General features: G+C 38.8%; 2 protein-coding genes across 6 annotated transcripts; both read right to left on the bottom strand.

The window, feature by feature from the left end:
- Nucleotides 1-307: 307 nt before the first annotated feature.
- Nucleotides 308-8697, bottom strand: LOC112772005 (receptor-like protein EIX2). Of its 5 annotated transcripts, XM_072225555.1 has the most exons (5): nt 8055-8697; nt 6274-6415; nt 5929-6083; nt 792-3311; nt 308-571 (listed from the first exon to the last, which is right to left on the bottom strand). In XM_072225555.1, the coding sequence occupies exon 4, from the start codon at nt 3062-3064 to the stop codon at nt 809-811; it is 2256 nt and encodes a 751-aa protein (XP_072081656.1). In that variant the 5' UTR covers nt 3065-3311; nt 5929-6083; nt 6274-6415; nt 8055-8697; the 3' UTR covers nt 308-571; nt 792-808. The 5 variants fall into 5 exon arrangements, 3 of the variants coding, with proteins under 3 accessions (XP_072081656.1, XP_025672669.1, XP_025672668.1); XR_003187301.3 differs by lacking the exon at nt 792-3311 and having other exon boundaries at nt 8055-8621; XR_011876406.1 differs by lacking the exon at nt 792-3311 and having other exon boundaries at nt 6274-6448; nt 8032-8598.
- Nucleotides 8698-9489: 792 nt separating this feature from the next.
- Nucleotides 9490-12851, bottom strand: LOC112772543 (receptor-like protein EIX2). Its single transcript, XM_072225556.1, has 2 exons — nt 9957-12851; nt 9490-9740 (listed from the first exon to the last, which is right to left on the bottom strand). Exon 1 carries the CDS (start codon nt 11068-11070, stop codon nt 9979-9981), a length of 1092 nt encoding a protein of 363 aa, XP_072081657.1. The 5' UTR covers nt 11071-12851; the 3' UTR covers nt 9490-9740; nt 9957-9978.
- Nucleotides 12852-19111: the final 6260 nt, after the last annotated feature.

The raw sequence follows: 19111 nt of genomic DNA, 5'->3' as shown, positions 1-19111 counted from the left end.
AAGAGTTGATTGAGATAACTAAAGATAAATATAAGTGAATATTGAACCATGAGAATTTATTAAGGAGTGCTTTGCAAATTGCAACACTTTTACTGAGTTGATAAATTAGTATACATGCATTCAAACAATATTAAGTTATTAACCCTTCATTTCCTGTCATTTAGCTGGTGTGAAATTAAAAGATACTATTTCCTTCTTAGTTGTTAACTTATTATCTTGTACACACAAAGCAGTAGCTTATAGCAAAGCACAAACTATTAATAAGAAAACAATCATCACTTGGAATATCTATATAGAACCATCACACTAGAAACAAATCCTTGTGACCTATATATATAATTAATGCATCACATACCAGTAAGCAACATTACAAAAATGATTAGAGAAACAATATTCTGCATCAAAACCAAGAAACTATATCTAGGCTTTATTTTAGAATATAAAAGTGACATTGGGATTTAATAATTAGCTAGTGATACTGTAAGCGCAATACACTGCATGAAGTATCTGCTGGATCTTTATGGCAGGTGCAGCTGATGAGATCTTATGTATTATGTTCTTCAAAAAGTACCTGCAAAGATAAGAATTTTTTTTTAAAAAAAATCTCTACCCATTCAAGTCATTTGTGCAAGTTAATCAAATAAATAAATATAACTGGTTCGTAAGAGTGCATCTCCATATATAACAGAAAATAAAACTGAAAACATTTACCTTTTAAATATGTATGTTAGATGGTAACAAAACAATAAAATACTAAGTATATATTTAGTTATGCCATATTAAGAGGTTACCTGCAGAGAATTGGATATCAGCGAAAGGAGTTGAGATTTGTGAGCAGCAGGACATAAAATCGGTCTCTCAAGTCATACAGAAATCTGAAGTAAGCATGTCTGCACTTGCGACTGAAGAAAATGGCACCACAAACTCCCCAAAAGCCTACAGCAAAGCCAACTCCTAAGCCCATATAGAGGCAGCTCAGAAAATCTGATTCATCACCATCATCATCATTCTCACCCAAAGTCTTTGTGTCATCTCCATGATTTGAGCAGTTTTTGGGAAGGGGAGGTCCACAAAGATCAGCATTCCCAATATAGCTAAGCTCACTGAATCTCTGAAGTTGGGTCCCTGATGGGATTTGGCCTCTCAAGTTATTGAATGACAGGTTCAAATTACTGAGGAAAGACAAACTGGACATGCTCTCAGGAATCTCTCCTGTGAGTTCATTTTTGGATAAATCAAGAGACTCCAGTTGTGTCATGTTTCCAATCTCTTTTGGTATGGTTCCTGTTAGCCTGTTATGGGATAGGTTCAAGAAATGCAACTGAGAGAGGCTGAACAGTTGTGGAGACATTGTTCCTGTCAGATTATTACTTGAAAGGTCAACCATGCGGATCAGCTTCAGGATTGACTGAAAATTCAATAGTTGACCTTTTACAAGCAATATAAGGTTGTCAACGTATACAACGGAAACCGTTCCATCAAAGAATTCATAGAAAATCCAACTGGTTGAATAATGCATGTCAACAAAGGATGTGATGTTGTTTAGGCATTTGGGTATATGTCCGGAGATTCTGTTATATGCAATATCCAAAACAATGAGGAAAGGCATTTGACATATCTGTGAGGGAATGTTACCAATGAATTTGTTGGACCTTAACTGGAGAATCCTTGAACTCTGCGGCATCCACTTTGGTATGTTTCCAGAGAAGCTATTCTCGCGGACATTAAGAATGGACAGGGAGCGGCAATACTGAAGTGATGAAGAAGCTATGTCCCCAGACAAGTTATTCTCATGTACATGCAGTGATGTGAGATTCGACAATAAGGCCATTGAAGGGGGTATGCTGCCATGAAGATTGTTGCCTCCCAGATTAACATGACGCAGCGACTTCCAATTCATCCAGCAGTCTGTTAGTCCTCCAGATAAATCATTATCAGAGATGTCAAGGTAATGCAATTTATTGTTGCTTTTCTTGTTATGGCACAAGAGATGGGAGATGGATCCTGATAGAGAACTGTTGGTTAGCTGGAAGAAAATAACATTGGATGAGAGCTGAGGTAGACCACCTTTCAAATTATTTGATGACAGAATGATAAAGCTGGAATTCAGCAACACTTCTGATAAGTCCCCTTCTATGGTGTTGTTGTACAAAAAGAGTTCCTCAAGTGTGGATGCAAAGCTCCAAAAGTTGTTATTGTCAGCAGCTTCAGACAAGAACTTTGAGTTTTCAATGACAAGCATTCTGAGAGATGTCTGTGTATATAACCATTGAGGAAGTGGAGGGTGCAGTTCTCCAAGGTGCAGCCCATCAAGTTGGAAAGGCGGTATCCAGTGGGGATCAAAATCAAAGGTGATGTTTGGTGATCCCAAAGACAAGAATTTTAAATTTTTCTGTTTTGCAAAATTTCTTTCGGACACAACCCCTGTGAAGAGATTTCCTTTGGCCTCGAAGGCTTCTAGGAATGACAAATTTCCCAAATTTGAAGGAAGAAATCCAGAAAAATAGTTGTCATCAATTTCTAATGCGATAAGATACTCAAGTTGGCCTATCCAATCTGGAATTGAGCCATTTAGGTAATTCTTATCCAATTCAAGCGCATTCAAAGAATGAAGTTTTGGCAATGTATTTGGTAGCTGGCCTATAAAATGATTACTTGAAAGGTCAATCTCGAGGACATGAGATCTAAGATTGAATATCCATTTAGGCAACTCTGAGTGAAAATAATTATGGGCAAGATCAATAACCTGGAGTGATGTGCTAAAATTAGCATATTCAAGAGATGGACTTATGTCTTCAAGTTTACAGCTGTCTAAGTGCAGCTCCACCAATGATGGGAGCGCCGTCATCCAGTGAAGCCAGTTAGTTTCCATGTGAAGATTTGTGTAACCAAGGTTTATGTATTTCAAGGAGGAAATGCGAGAGAGCCACTCAAGGCTGTGAATAAAAAGGTTTTCGTTGTAGAGTAGATTAATGTAAATGAGAGTTGAAGAGTTGACAGTGGAATCAGATGAGATAGTTGAAAAGTCATTGAATCTCAAATCCAAATATTGTAAGTATTCCATATCCAATATAGAGAGATTGATGTCACCTGCAAGGCATTTCTGCAAGTTATATTCTCCATGTTCTACAACATCATAATAATCACCCGGGAGAGCGAGGTTTATGACTCTGGCAGTGATGTTGTGGCAAGTGACTCCCTTCCACTGGCAGCAATCCTGCTCCTGCTGCCATGAAGATAGGAGGCCCGATGGGTCAGTGACTCCTTCTTTGAACTTCAACAGGATTTCTTTATCTCTCACGTCGCAACAACTGCATATCATGCATAATGTGCTCAACATCATTGCAAACACATATTTCCTCTTCCAAAGTATGTTATTGCTATCCATTGATTAATTAAAGAAAGAAAACCTGAATTATAATTATAATTATGCTTCATCTCTCGCTTCTTTGTTAAGCTATGTATATGTAGCAAGATTACGATTACGATAGGTGCCATTCATGCAAGACCAAATGAATCATATCTCTTACTCTTGTGGTCGAAAAGCCATTATGGATGTTGAATTTTTGGGGAGATTGACTGACGTGTGTTTCTAGACGTGGAATTTTAGGGACACTTCACTGACTTGTGTATTCCTCCAGCAGCTGTGGAAAGTTTCTTCCTCTAGTAGTTGGCGCCATTTATTATGGATGATAAATTCTTTGTTACTCACAGGAAAAGGAAGATAGGTGTAAACTGTCAAGTAAAGGAGACTGTATTATCATGTTGGGCTCTTATTGTATTGGGCTTTTAAGAAATTGTTAGGCCCGTCCAAAAGTAGTTTAAAATAACAGAGAGTAAATCACCCATTATATAAGATCATTTCTAAAGTGTTGGTTATTAGGCTTAGAAGAGTTATTGATGCGATTGTTTCACCTATCCAGAGTGCATTTGTGGGGGGTCGCCTCATTCAGGACAACATGGTGATAGTGCAGGAAATGTTTCATGCTTTAAATACAAAAGGGCAGCAGTTTGCTTCCAGGAATCGAGCTGTCAAGATTGATATGAATAAAGCCTATGACAGGGTTGAGTGGTCATTCCTAGAAGCAACTCTGAAAGCATTCGGGTTTAATCCGCACTGGGTCAAGCTGATTATGATGTGTGTCTCGCAGGTTTCTTATAAATTTAAGATCAATGGTGTGTTGTCGAGGAGGTTTATGCCGCAGAGGGGACTAAGGCAGGGAGACCCTCTTTCGCCATACTTGTTTATCATAGCAGCTGAAGTTTTTACTATTCTCATGGACAAGGCTAAAGAAGAGGGTAGAATCTCTGGTGTTAAAATTGCTCCCACTGCTCCAGCCATTTCTCATCTCCTCTTTGCGGATGATTGCATTATCTTCTCGAAGGTTAGTGAGGAGGAAGTTTATCAGCTCATTACTATTTTGAATATGTATACAGAAGCCTCGGGGCAGCGAATAAATGTTGACAAGTCTGGGATTACGTTTGGCAACCAGGTTCCGATCAGAAATAGAGTAGAAATAGAAGAGATCTTAGGGTTGCCAGCTTGGGATCAACCAGGCAAGTATCTGGGTCTTCCAGCTCAGTGGGGGAGATCTAAGAATAAAGCTCTGAGGTGGATTGAGGAGCGAGTGTCTGATAAGCTTTGCGGTTGGAAAGAAAAACTTCTTTCTCTGGGAGGGAGGTTCTCATCAAATCGGTTATTCAAGCGATACCTGCCTATGCTATGAATGTCGTCCTTTTCCCTAAAGGTTTTTGTCATCGCCTTTGTCAAAAAGTGGCTAAATTTTGGTGGGCCTCCACTGGTAAGGATAAGGGTATGCATTGGAGAAGTTGGGATAAAATTTCTGCTAGCAAAACGGATGGAGGAATTGGGTTCAAGGATTTTTATAGTCAAAATTTAGCGCACTTGGCAAAACAGGCATGGAGAGTGTTCGAATGCCCTAATGCGGTATGGGTTCAGGTGCTTAAGGCTGTCTATTTTCCAAATGAGGATTTCAAAGTAACTAAGGCGGGAAGGGGAGCATCTTGGATCTGGAAAAGTATTGTGCATGGTAAGGATTTCCTTTTGAGAAATGGGAGATGGCTAGTTGGGAATGGAGAAAGACTGCATATTTTACATGACAATTGGATACTGAACATGACGAATAGTCCTGTTGTTATCAATGATGATGTCACATTTGTAAAGGAGCTGATTAGTGAAGGACAGGGGTGGAATATAAGCGAGTTAAAGAAACATTTTGATGAAGATACTGTTGGGAAGATCATTAGAACTCCGGTGAGTGTTATTGGTAGAGAAGACAAGCTTAGTTGGCCTCTTAAACCAGATGGCAAGTATACTATCAAAACCGGTTATCATGCTGCCAGGAAAGAACAGCATCTCGATAATAGCAATAGCCCATCAACGAGTGATGACTTTAAGGATTTATGGAGAGATATTTGGAAACTAAAAGTGCCTCAAAAGATTAGAACCTTTCTATGGCGGGCCTCGCATAACATTTTACCGGTATTCCAAAATCTTTATAAGAAGAAAATCTCTAACACTCCTATCTGTCCTATTTGTTTGCAGGAACCAGAGACCACTGAGCATGCGCTTCTACTCTGCCCTTGGACAAGGGCTGTATGGTTCGGAGCCCAAATCCAATGCTGTCCTACGGCCTATACTGTATCATCTTTTGGGAAATGGGTCATGGATCTTTTCAAAAGTATGAAGATCGGCACAGGAACTGATTATGTGCTGAGTAGCAGCAGAGTTGGTTTTTTGGTATGGGGGATTTGGAAAGCAAGAAATCAGGCAGTACATCACAAGTCTAAACATAGTCCTTTACTAGCAATTGAAAATGCTAAACAAATGGAAATTGATTTTGCAAATGTTATAGAAGAACCAGCTATAAGTTCTATTCATCATAGAAGGACAGATAGAAGGGTTACCTGGAGACCGCCTCCGCAAGGATGGATTAAGTGCAATGTGGATGCAGCGTTTCGCGAAGTGTACTCTGGAGGAGCAACAGCGGCAGTATTCAGAGACCATACTGGAAGCCTCCTTGCAGCTTCAAATTCTAGAATTGCAGCTTCCTCACCTCTAGCTGCGGAAGCATTTGCGGTTAGGGAAGCATTAATAATGGCTAAAAACTTTCAACTGGATAGAATTATTGTTGAATCTGATAGTTTGTTACTCATACAAGCTTTAAAATCAAAAGCCCCAGTTGCAGAAATTCAAGTGATTTTGGATGACATTTTGGAATTAGTGCGAAGTATCACAAATTGTGGGTTTACCTGGGTGCCTAGAGAAGGGAATGGCTTAGCACACGAAGTAGCCAGGCTTTCGGCTGACGGTTCTCTTCAACAGAATTGGCTCAGCTGCAAGCCGCGAACCATCATCAACATTTTGGCAGAAGAGCACTATATGTCTTTGCAACTGGCAAACAGATCATGCAACCAGAGAATATCACTATGTGAAAATTGTTACAACACATAGACTTCTTTCTCTCACCGGCACCCCAGTACACCCACACTCTTTCAAAGCAAATATCTAACTACACCTCACAACACTCTCTAATCAAAGAGTACAGAGGAAAAGAAAAATCAGATACAAGCTTAAAGTGTTTCTGACTGGTGCAAAAACAAATGGAGAACTTAGCCTCATATTTATAGCCTAGGCCACCCACTCCATTTGCTATCCTAAGCAATGTGGGACTAATTCAACCAAATCCTAACAATCTCCACCTTGATTGAAATAGTCACACATCTTCAGCTTCCATTGTCAACACCGACAATTCTTTGCTGCCATTGTCTATACCGACAATCATAGTTCAGAGAACTATCATACTCCACCATGAAAGTATACTCACTTGGAATTAGACCACTCCAAGAATTTCGCCTTGGTACAGATCGAAACCTTGCTGAAAATTCATGGTGCAACTTCCAAATTGGCTTTTCCTGGAAGTTCTTCAGCCATCGACCTAACTCCGCCACACACCTTGCATCTCAACGCCAACCAATGCCCGTGTGCAATTGTGGACCTGATTGCCACAACTCATCCTTATCCATGGCAGTGCGGTAATACCATGAGGATACTTCTTGTCTTCTAGAGAACATCATCTTCTCTCATAGAGAGAGCAACCAGAGATCTTCTCCTTCAACGCCTTGTGCAAACCTGATTGTATCAACACATCCTTGACTTGTACTTGCCACAAGCCAAAATTGATTCTTCCATCAAATTTCTCTATTTCAAGCTTCACAGCACTTGAATATCCTGACATTGTTGCAACCGTATACTGGAATATTATAACTCAACTGTAGACCGTGCACTAGGAAGGGTCCCCAGGAAAGAGAGGTGGGTCACAATGGACACACTTAAATACCAAGTCTTTCCTTAGCCAGAACCTTTTCCAAACTGCACTCTCACAGAGTCACACTGCCTTCCAGCAACAACAACAGCAACCAAAGAGATTAGACTAGGCTGCAACCACAGAGCATACTAAGAATAAATCCCACCGAATCGAAGCTCTGATACCACTTGTTGGGAATAAGACACAATTCCCCCTTGAGAAAACACCTTTGACAGAGAAATAAAATAGACACAATCACAACACAAGAATTTAACGTGGAAACTCCAATTACCGGAGAAAAAACCACGGCCGTTGTCAAATGACAACCAGAGAATATCACTATGTGAAAATTGTTACAACACATAGACTTCTTTCTCTCACCGGCACCCCAGTACACCCACACTCTTTCAAAGCAAATATCTAACTACACCTCACAACACTCTCTAATCAAAGAGTACAGAGGAAAAGAAAAATCAGATACAAGCTTAAAGTGTTTCTGACTGGTGCAAAAACAAATGGAGAACTTAGCCTCATATTTATAGCCTAGGCCACCCACTCCATTTGCTATCCTAAGCAATGTGGGACTAATTCAACCAAATCCTAACAATCATGAGTATCATGTCTATTTTGTTATTTTTTGGCTATGTATAAAAATCAAATCAGGCAGGGAATTAATTGGATTGCAGATTGAAAGTTTGGAGGCATTATGGATATGCATTTTGGTACCTTGTTTGTCGGGAGGGGGGGAATGCCATGTTTGTTGTTTGGCGATGTACTTCTTTGTCTCGCCAGCTTAGCTTGCCTTCTGCTAGTCCGGAGGGTCAGAAAACCAGAGTCCTGCGTTTCGGAGTGCACGGTTCTGCTTAGAATCCATCTGCTTTGAGCTTTCCAGGATCTCAGTACTGAGTGACCAATGGGCAGTTTGAGGAGGTGTTGATGCGGCTGCTAAGGAATGTGCCAGGGAGGCTGGACAGGCAGGGAACTAGCTAAGAGGGGAGAGTAGTCATGAATAACCACATGCATGCATTCAGTTTCATCAAACAGGAAGATTGGCTTATGCTCCTTTGGGTCTTGTTTCAGCTGACGCTTGGATCGGATACAGTGAGATAGCCTCATCGTGCGACTCGGTGCTACTGCATCTGCTCAGAATCCTTCTGGTTAGGTTCCTACTTTGTTTGACTAATGACTGAAGTGGCTGTGACCATTGATATCGTCGCGCAGAATATTGCAGTGGTAGGTATTGAGTTTGGCATCGGATTGAAGCTTCACCTACAGAATGAGGAGGGAGACCTCTTCCATTGCCGGGTCGAATGTAGGTTTCAGGATCTGGGTTGGGTTTCTGGTTTGTTTTGGTTTGGGCATTCTGTAGGCCTGGACTTGCCCCAAAAAAAAAAATCACCCATTATTTAGTACACTGCAAGTAATAAAATGAGATGCATTCCCAAAAACTGTAAATCAAATCACTCTTTAATTCTAGAAGACCAACACTGTTTTTTGCTTTTATCTTAGATTTAGACCAATACAAGCCCATTTTTTATACTGACAGGGTTGAGCTCTAGCATTATATATATGTAACACATTTTGTGATAAGAAAATTCTTAGTCGTATTAAAGTGGGTCTCACTTTTATCCTAACAAAAAAAATAAATAAATAAAAGTATAATTTTTTTTTTTAACTTTTGTGATTTTTTTAAAAATATTTTTCATATTTAATTCATTTAATTTTATCCTAACGTTTTTTATTTATTTAATTTTATCTTTAATATTTTCGATTTTTGTCAAAATTATTCTTAAAATTTTTTAATTTTATTCCTAACATTTTATATAGAATTAAATAAGAATTGATTGAAATAATCCAAATTTGCAAGAGTTGATTGAGATAACTAGATAAATATAAGTGAATATTGAACCATGAGAATTTATTAAGGAGTGCTTTGCAAATTGCAACACTTTTACTGAGTTGATAAATTAGTATACATGCATTCAAACAATATTAACCCTTCATTTCCTGTCATTTAGCTGGTGTGAAATTAAAAGATACTATTTCCTTCTTAGTTGTTAACTTATTATCTTGTACACACAAAGCAGTAGCTTATAGCAAAGCACAAACTATTAATAAGAAAACAACCATCACTTGGAATATCTATGTAGAATCACCACACTAGAAACAAATCCTTGTGACCTATATATAATTAATGCATCACATACCAGTAAGTAACATTACAAAAATGATTAGAGGAACAATATTCTGCATCAAAACCAACAAGCTTTATTTTAGAATATAAAAGTGACCATTGGGATTCAATAATCAGCTAGTGATACTGTAAGCGCAATCCACTGCATGAAGTATCTGCTGGATCTTTATGGCAGGTGCAGCTGATGAGATCTTATGTATTATGTTCTTCAAAAGAACCTGCAAAGATAAATTTTTTTTTTTAAATCTCTACCCATTCAAGTCATTTGTGAAAGTTAATCAATTAAATAAATATAACTGGTTCGTAAGAGTGCATCTCCATATATAACAGAAAATAAAACTGAAAACATTTACCTTTTAAATATGTATGTTAGATGGTAACAAAAATAATAAAATACAAAGTATATATTTAGTTATGCCATATTAAGAGGTTACCTGCAGAGAAGAGAATTGGATATCAGTGAAAGGAGTTGAGATTTGTGAGCAGCAGGACATAAAATCGGTCTCTCAAGTCATACAGAAATCTGAAGTAAGCATGTCTGCACTTGCGACTGAAGAAAATGGCACCACAAACTCCCCAAAAGCCTACAGCAAAGCCAACTCCTAAGCCCATATAGAGGCAGCTCAGAAAATCTGATTCATCACCATCATCATCATTCTCACCCAAAGTCTTTGTGTCATCTCCATGATTTGAGCAGTTTTTGGGAAGGGGAGGTCCACAAAGATCAGCATTCCCAATATAGCTAAGCTCACTGAATCTCTGAAGTTGGGTCCCTGATGGGATTTGGCCTCTCAAGTTATTGAATGACAGGTTCAAATTACTGAGGAAAGACAAACTGGACATGCTCTCAGGAATCTCTCCTGTGAGTTCATTTTTGGATAAATCAAGAGACTCCAGTTGTGTCATGTTTCCAATCTCTTTTGGTATGGTTCCTGTTAGCCTGTTATGGGATAGGTTCAAGAAATGCAACTGAGAGAGGCTGAACAGTTGTGGAGACATTGTTCCTGTCAGATTATTACTTGAAAGGTCAACCATGCGGATCAGCTTCAGGATTGACTGAAAATTCAATAGTTGACCTTTTACAAGCAATATAAGGTTGTCTCTGTATATAAAGAAAGCCCCTCCATCAAAGAATGTGTAGAAAATCCAACTGGTTGAATAGTGCATGTCAACAAAGGCTGTGATGTTGTTTAGGCATTTGGGTATATGTCCTGAGATTCTGTTATATGCAAGATCCAAAACAATGAGTAAAGGCATTTGACATATCTGTGAGGGAATGTTACCAATGAATTTGTTGGACCTTAACTGGACAATCCTTGTACTCTGCGGCATCCACTTTGGTATATTTCCAGAGAAGCTATTCTGGCGGACATTAAGGATGGACAGGGAGCGGCAATACTGAAGTGATGAAGATGATATGTCCCCAGACAAATTATTTTCATGCAGATGCAGTGATGTGAGATTCGACAATAAGGCCATTGATGGGGGTATGTTGCCACTAAGATTGTTGCCTCCCAGATTAAGACGACGCAGCGACTTCCAATTCATCCAGCAGTCTGTTAGTCCTCCAGATAAATTATTATGAGAAAGGTCCAAGTACTGCAACTTATTGTTGCTTTTCTTGCTGTGGCACAAGAGATGAGAGATGGACCCTGATAGAGAACTGTTGTTTAGCTGGAAGAAAACAACATTGGATGAAAGTCGAGGTAGATCACCTTTGAAATTATTTGATGGCAGCTCTATGATGCTGGAGTTCAGCACCACTTCTGACAAGTCCCCTTCTATTGTGTTGTTGTACAAATCTAGATGTTGAATTGTGGATGTAAATCTCCAAAAGTTGTTGTTATTTTCAGCAGCTTCAAGCAAGAACTCCGAGTTTTCAATGATGAGAGAATAGAGAGATGTCTGTGTATATACCCATTGAGGAAGTGTAGGGTGCAGTCGTCCAAGGTACAGCTTCTCAAGTTGGAAAGGTGGTATCCAGAGGGGATCAAAATAAAAATCAAACTATTTCAAATTTTTCAGTTTTGCAAAATTTCTTTCAGACACAACCCCTGTGAAGAGATTTCCCACTACCGACAAGGAGTCTAGGGATGACAAATTTCCCAAATTTGTAGGAAGAGATCCACAAAAATAGTTGTCATCAATGTAAGGCTGGTAAGATACTGAAGTTGGCCTATCCAATGTGGAATTGAGCCATTTAAGTAATTATCATGCAATGAAAGCCAAGTCAAAGAATGAAGTTTTGGCAACGTATCTGGTAGCTGGCCTATAAAATGATTACTTGCAAGGTCAATCCATAAGACATGAGAACTAAGATTAAATATCCATTTAGGCAACTCTGAGTGAAAATAATTATTGTAAAGATCAATAAACTGGAGTGATGTGCTAAAATTAGCATAGTCAAGAGATGGACTTATGTTTTCAAGTTGACAGCTGTCTAGGTGGAGCTCCACCAATGATGGAAGCACCGTCATCCAGTGAAGCCAATTAGTTTCCATGTGAAGATTTGTGTAAGTAAGGTGTATGTATTCCAAGGAGGGAATGCGAGAGAGCCACTGAAGACTCTTGATAAAAAGGTATTTGTTGTATGATAGATCAATGTAATTGAGAGTTGAAGAGTTCACAGTGGAATCAGCTGAGATAGTTGAAAAGTCATTGTAACTCAAATCCAAATGTTGTAAGTATTCCATGTCTAACAGAGAGAGATTGATGTCACCTGTAAGGCATTTCTGCGAGTTATATTCTTCATCTTCTTTAGCATCATAATAATCACACGAGAGAGTGAGGTGTATGACTCTGGCAGTGATGTTGTGACAACTGACTCCCTTCCACTGGCAGCAATCTTGCTCCTGCCGCCATGAAGATAGGAGGCCCGATGAATCAGTGACTCCTTCTTTGAACTTCAACAGGATTTCTTTATCTTTCTCGTTGCAACAAATGCACATCATGCACAATGTGCTCAGCATCATTGCAAAAACATATTTCCTCTTCCAAAGTGTATTATTGCTTTCCATTGATTAATTAAAGAAAGCGAACCTGAATTGTAATTAGGGTTCATATCTCGCTTCTTTGTTAAGCTGTGTATATATAGCAAGATTACGATTACCATACAAGTCATTCATGCAAGACCGAATGAATCATATCTCTTACTCTTGTGGTCGGAAAGCCATTATGGATGTGGAGTTTTAGGGAGACTTGACTGACGTGTGTTTCTGGATGTGGAAATTTAGGGACACTTGACTGACTTGTGTATTCCTCCAGCATCTGTGGAAAGTTTCTTCCTCTAGTAGTTAGCGCCATTTATTATCGATGATAACTTCTTTGTTACTCACAGCACAGGATGATAGGTGGAAACTGTAAAGTAAAAGAGATAGTATTATCATGTTGGGCTCTTACTGTATTGGGCTTTTATAGGAACCTTTTTCATTAAATTGCATTCTCCTTTCTGACCAACTAAAATAGTAAGGCCCGTCCAAAACTATTTTAAAACAAAAGAGAGTAAATCGCACTTTATTTTGTAAATTGCAAGTAATTAAATGAGATGCATTCCCAAAAAAATAAGAAGCAAAGCACTCTTTAATTCTAGGAGACCAACACTGTTTTTTGCTTTTATCTTAGATTTGAACGAATACAATTATATATATAACACATTTTGTGATAAGAAAATTCTGAGATGTATTAAAATGGGTCTTCACTTTGCATGAATGACTGATTATGACTCGTTATTGAACGTTTAAAAAACTGTCTGAAAAATACTATTAAGAGCATCTCTGCATGAGTAGTCAATGACTAATTGCATTGTAATTTATAGCTTATCAAACATGTTCCAGATTTATATATAATTTTAAAAGGCCAGAACGTGCTGTGACAGTGATGAGGTTAAAAAAGCTGAGCCAATGGCATAGTTGAGAATTTGTTGGCGGCTAAAAAAGCTGCCATGAAGATAGGAGGCCCCATGAGTCAGTGACTCCTTCTTTGAACTTCAACAGGATTTCTTTATCTCTCTCGTTGCAACAACTGCATATTATGCATAATGTGCTCAACATCATTGCAAACACATACTTCCTCTTCCAAAGTATATTATTGCTATCCATTGGTTAATTTAAGCAACCAAACCTGATTTTTAGGCTTTCTTGCTAACCTATGAATATATATAGGAAGATTACGATTACGATACAAGTCATTCATACAGAGACCAGACGAATCGTGTGTTAGTCTTGTGGTGAGAAACTCGTTATGGATGTGAAATTTTGGGGGAGAGTTGACTGACATGTGTTTTCCCACAGCAGCTGTGGAAATTTTCTTCTGTAGTGAGCACGGATCATATGGTTTTTCTTTTTTTCATCTTTTATTATAAAAAAAATAAAAAAGGTTAAAAACACAGACGAGAAGAACCCGAACCCGAACCCGCACCGAAATATGGTGCAGCATCCACCTCCATTTAGTCTCCTTGCATGGACCATGAGCATCGCCGTGAGCAAGTCAGCATCTCTGCATGAGTAATCAATGACTAATTGCATTATAACTTATAGCTTATCAAGCAATGCAGGGAATCCTTATAGTAATCAAGTATGATAAAATTAATTAAATCATCATATAGTAATTCAACTAAATAATTCTCAGAAGTATATATTAAATGCTTTTTTTTTTTTGAAACTCCGAAAAGTCAAATGTGTATTTGTGGTGTTTAAACTTTAAAGTCAATAAGTAACTCCAATGTGCATTTGTGTTAATTGAGTATACTCAACTAGGGAAAAAACAGTTATTGTCATTTTTTAGGAGAATTAATATTTCATCAAGGCAAGTATAACAGGGCCCCTGAACATTTTATGGTGAAATATTTTTGGGCATTAGTAATGAAGTGAGATTTAGTCTTATAATTTTGTGTCTCATGCATGCCTTTCACGGAACAAGAGGGAAATGACTACAAAGCCGTAATTGCTTCAATTCTTCCATTATTACTTCCCTTCTTCAAACGTGTCCAGTCAACGTTTTTAGTTGACTCACCGGTAGAGCCGTTATCAAATTTCTAAGCTAGCAACTCCGTCCAATGTGCGACACATTATAATCTATTTGTTTGGTATTATATTAAAAACAATTTTAACTTCTCAAAAAGTTAATTTGCAGTTTTTTGAAAAAGTAGAAATATATGACTTCTTACTTCTGGAGGAGTCATTCTATCACTTACTTAACAAAAATTAATTTTAAAACAAAAAAAATCTACTTTTCTTCTTGATTCTATGAAAAATACTGACCTTTCATCATCATTTTCACACAAGGTCTGTTAGAAACACTGTCCTTCCAAGCTTCCACCATCATTCTCACGCAATGTTCCAAGTCTCACCATTTTTACATAATGAAACATGTGATGGAAGTACTGATCTTCCACCACATTTTCAGACAATATTACATCTAAACAACTTACTGCATATATTCCTTCTACATATTTTTTTTTTATTATTTTATCACTATTTTTTATTATTAATTTGTATTCAAGTGTGGTATGAAATTTCAGTTTTAATTTTATTTTTTCATATGTAATTTTATAGCTTATTATTATTTTCATAGTTAATTATAACAAGTTCTTGACCTCAATAAAGGAGAAGAGAGTTCTAATATGAGTAAAAATAAAAAATAAAAAACAGCAATAAAATATACATTGACACACATTTTATATTTATTTTTTATTTTTACCTACCATATCATACACAATATTAGTGATTAGGTTATGTAAAATCAACATTCAATATTGGAAAGTATTTGTTATCATCGTTATTTTAATATTCATTCTCTTTTGTAAAAAAAATTTATCTTTTGAGTTATTTATGCAAACGCTACAACTTTAAAATAAGTATTTTTATAACTAAAAATCCAAATACAAAATAATTGTCCTTATGTTTTAAGCTTCTTTTTTCAAAAAAACTTATTTAAGTTACGGAATTCCTTTGCATGCATGGTCGCCAGAAACGTTCAAGAAAATAGGAGAGCAGTGGGGCAATGTGCTTCAGTGTGATGTAATTACTGGGGAAAAAGCCTCCTTCACAGTGGGAAGGATTCAAGTTGAGACGGGGGTGTTCGATGCAATCAGAGAATGGATGCAAATTGTTGTTGGAAAAACAGCATTTGGGATTTTTGTGAAGGAGGTAGGCTGCCAGGAGGATGCTGCGGTCAGTATGGAGAGAAGCAGAAGTGGCTATGATGAGAATGCAGCTTCTGGCGCCGCTGGCACGGCCCTGGAAAAGGGGGTGGGTAACTGGGATCCGGCGGCAGAATTGGTTTCCGACAAGCTTACAGAGGCTGCGCACGGAGAGGGCAGAATAGTAACTTCTGATGTCTTTTTGAATGATGTGAACGTTGAGTATTTGAATTTCAAAAAGGATACGGTTGTACCAGATTCAGATAGTACCAAGGAAGGTGGAGTAGCAGATTCTAAGGGGTGTGAGGTGGTTCATGAGGGGGAGTCGGAGAATACGGTTACGCAGGTTTGTGGAGGTGTGAGAGGAGATCATGTGGAATGGGCTGGTACTTATGGTATGTATGACGAGGCCCATCAGGTGTGTTACAAGGCTGGGGCGTGTGTGGGTTATTGTAGAGGGGTGGGCTGGTCTTCAGTTGGCCCAATAGCAAATCAGAGGGTAGATGGGAGGTTGACTGTGTACGAAACACGCCTGCGAAGGGAGCCAGCTGTTGGGCTGGGCCAGGCTAGTCTACTGCATGCAACGGTCCATGGACCTCTCTCCATTGGGGGCAAGGCCGGGTCGGGTACTCTTATGATCCGGCAGGTCCCACGAGATCTGGGTGATGCGGCGCAAATGGTAGGTTTGCGAGAGAGGCTGGGGTGCCAAGACGAGGAGGAACTTGAGGAGGGAGAGGTGAGGCACACAGCTAGGGGCTCGTTGGAGGATAGGATCCAGGTTTTGGAAGAGAAGGTGGAGGGAGTAGGGCCGACTGAGGAGGCTGGTGTTGAGTTGGATTGTGGCGGTGTAGCGCATGAGGGGACGAGGGTGGGGGAAGCAAATCGCCGGCAGATACAAGGGGCGCAGCACGGTGGTGGTGAGACCGGTCTCCACGATGATGGTTCCCAAACGAGTCTAAGCCGAAAAACGAGGAAGGGTGAAACCTCAGAAGCTAAAGGCAACACAGAGGGAGACATACTGGGGGTGGCTGCTAAAAGCGACGCCCGGGGGGGTGGGGCAGGGAATGAGCTGGGCCCAGGTGGTCATGTAGAAGGGGAGGAGTACATGGGTACGCAGGGAGTACAGAGCCAGGAAAACCAAGCAACCTGGGCACTGGCTGTGGAATCGGGAGCGGTTTTATACGATGAGGAAGAAGACATTATGGCGATTCTACAAGCACAAAATGAGGAAATAGCGGCAAAGAGAAGGCTAGCGAAGCAGAAGGAAAAGGCGAGAAGGAGTCGGCCAAAAAATAAACAAAAGGTGAGCAAAACTTTATTTAAATGATTGTGGGCAGTTGGAATATTAGGGGGTGGAGGGGGGACGGTAAAATGAGCATGCTGAAGTCTTTGAAAAGTAAATATAAATTGAACATGTTGGGGTTGGTTGAAACAAAAAAAGAAGTGATTACTAAATATGAGGTTGCAAGGCTTTGGGGATCTAGTAATGCTGGTTGGGATTTTGTGGAAGCTGTAGGAACAGCCGGGGGGTCTGCTATTAATTTGGGATGATGGAGTGTTTCAAGTCCGTCACAGATATAAAGGTGAGAGGTGGCTGTGTGTTGAAGGCATCTTAACAAGGACCAACTTTTACTGTGCTTTTTGTTTGGTGTACGGGGCGCATGGGAGGGAGGCAAAGAGGGGGGTGTGGGAGGAACTGAGTTATGTGGCAGGGCTGTGTCAGGTTCCGTTCTGTTTTATGGGAGACTTTAATGAAATTTTACAAGTTGGGGAGCGTAAAGGAGTTACTAGCTTGCCGGCATCATCGGAAGAGTTTAAGGGATGGGTGCATGACATGCAGTTGATTGATTTGCCTCTTACGGATAGGAAGTTTACATGGTTTAGGGGGCGGTCCTGTAGTCGGATTGATAGAGTGATGGTGACTATTAGAAAGGAATTGCACTGGAAACAGATGTCTCGATCTAAGCATGCTGCAAACATGGATAAGAATACCAGATACTTTCATAACATTGCCTCAGCCAGAAGACGGAATAACAGGATTTCTGTGATACAGGCTATACAAGCGGAGACTCTTTCGGCTGAAATAACGAGTTATAGTTTCACGAGCTCCGTTTGGAAAGGTTTTGTTCCTCCGAGGATTGAGCTATTTGGGTGGTTTGTGCTAGTTGATCGAGTTAACACCAAGGAGCGGCTGGGTAAAATAGGAGTCAACATTCTGGGGGATAGTTTGTGTGTAATGTGTACTAAGGAATTAGAATCTGCTGAGCATTTATTCCTTAGGTGTGAGGTAGCTTGGCAGGTGTGGTGTAAGTGGTTGAGGTCACTAGGTAGAGAGTGGGTGATCCCTGGAACCATTAGGGAAATGTTTGAAAGCTGGCATGGCTTGCATAATAGACAACAAGGGCAGCAGATGTGGATGACAGTGTTCTTTGCAGTTATTTGGAACATCTGGTTGAAACGGAATGCCCGAATCTTTAAGAATACAAGAGCAAGCCTGGAGGTAATCCACACAAAGACGGTGATGAGCTATACAGAATGGCGTGGTGGTGATTCTGGGGGAGGCTGTTGATAGGTCTGGGATGTTAGGTGTTGGTTTGGTTGGTAGCTCGTTGTGTGTCTTCTTCTTTACTTTATGCTCCACTTTAATGTGTTGAGCTTTCTATGTTTCAAAAAAAAAAAAGTTATTTACCCAAACTGTGCCTAAAAACGCTGGCTAACAAAATCCTGCATTTAAGCACGTTAGAGACAGTTAAACCATGCGGTTCTTCCAGTAATATATGCATACCTGCCAAAATGCAATACAATACTATACTAATTATTTGGAATTGAAAGAAAGCAAGGAACCATGCATCCTAAACCCAAAAGATTTCCTCAGATTATGATAACAATATTACAATTAATTTATGTTAATGTTGTAAGTGTGGAGATCAAATTCGAATTACACTTCCCTATTAATTCTCTATTAATTCGAATTGATGTGATTCAAATTATTCTTGGTTTCCTAATTCGAATTAGCTTGATTCAAATTACATAGAAACATGTTTTTGGGTGATCCTTGTCACGTTTTTTCTCTTTGGTAAAATCCTATAATTTCTCCTACCATTTGGTTTAATATTGTGATTTGCCTTAAAAACTATAGTTTTTGTCCTTTAACATTTTTTTTTAAATATTTTTAATGGTTAATTTTATTCAATTTTGTTTTTTAACATTTTTAATTTATTTAATTTTGTCTCTAACGTTTTATATAAAATTAGTGTTTAAGGATAATTTTGATACTAATAAAAAATATTAGAGACAAAATTAAATGAAACTAAATGTTAAAAATATTTTTTTTAAAAATTACAAACTTAACAATAAAAAACATACTTTATCCACACACAAAATAAAAGAAAAAAATAGCACAGAAATTTATTGAGATAACTAAAGATAGATGTAAGATGAATATTGAAC

This window comes from Arachis hypogaea, chromosome 18, assembly GCF_003086295.3.
Source record: "Arachis hypogaea cultivar Tifrunner chromosome 18, arahy.Tifrunner.gnm2.J5K5, whole genome shotgun sequence".
In the NCBI taxonomy this organism is placed as follows: Eukaryota; Viridiplantae; Streptophyta; class Magnoliopsida; order Fabales; family Fabaceae; genus Arachis; species Arachis hypogaea.
The sequence above is the reverse complement of the archived record's forward strand: the minus strand, read 5'-3'. Positions and strand labels throughout refer to the sequence as shown.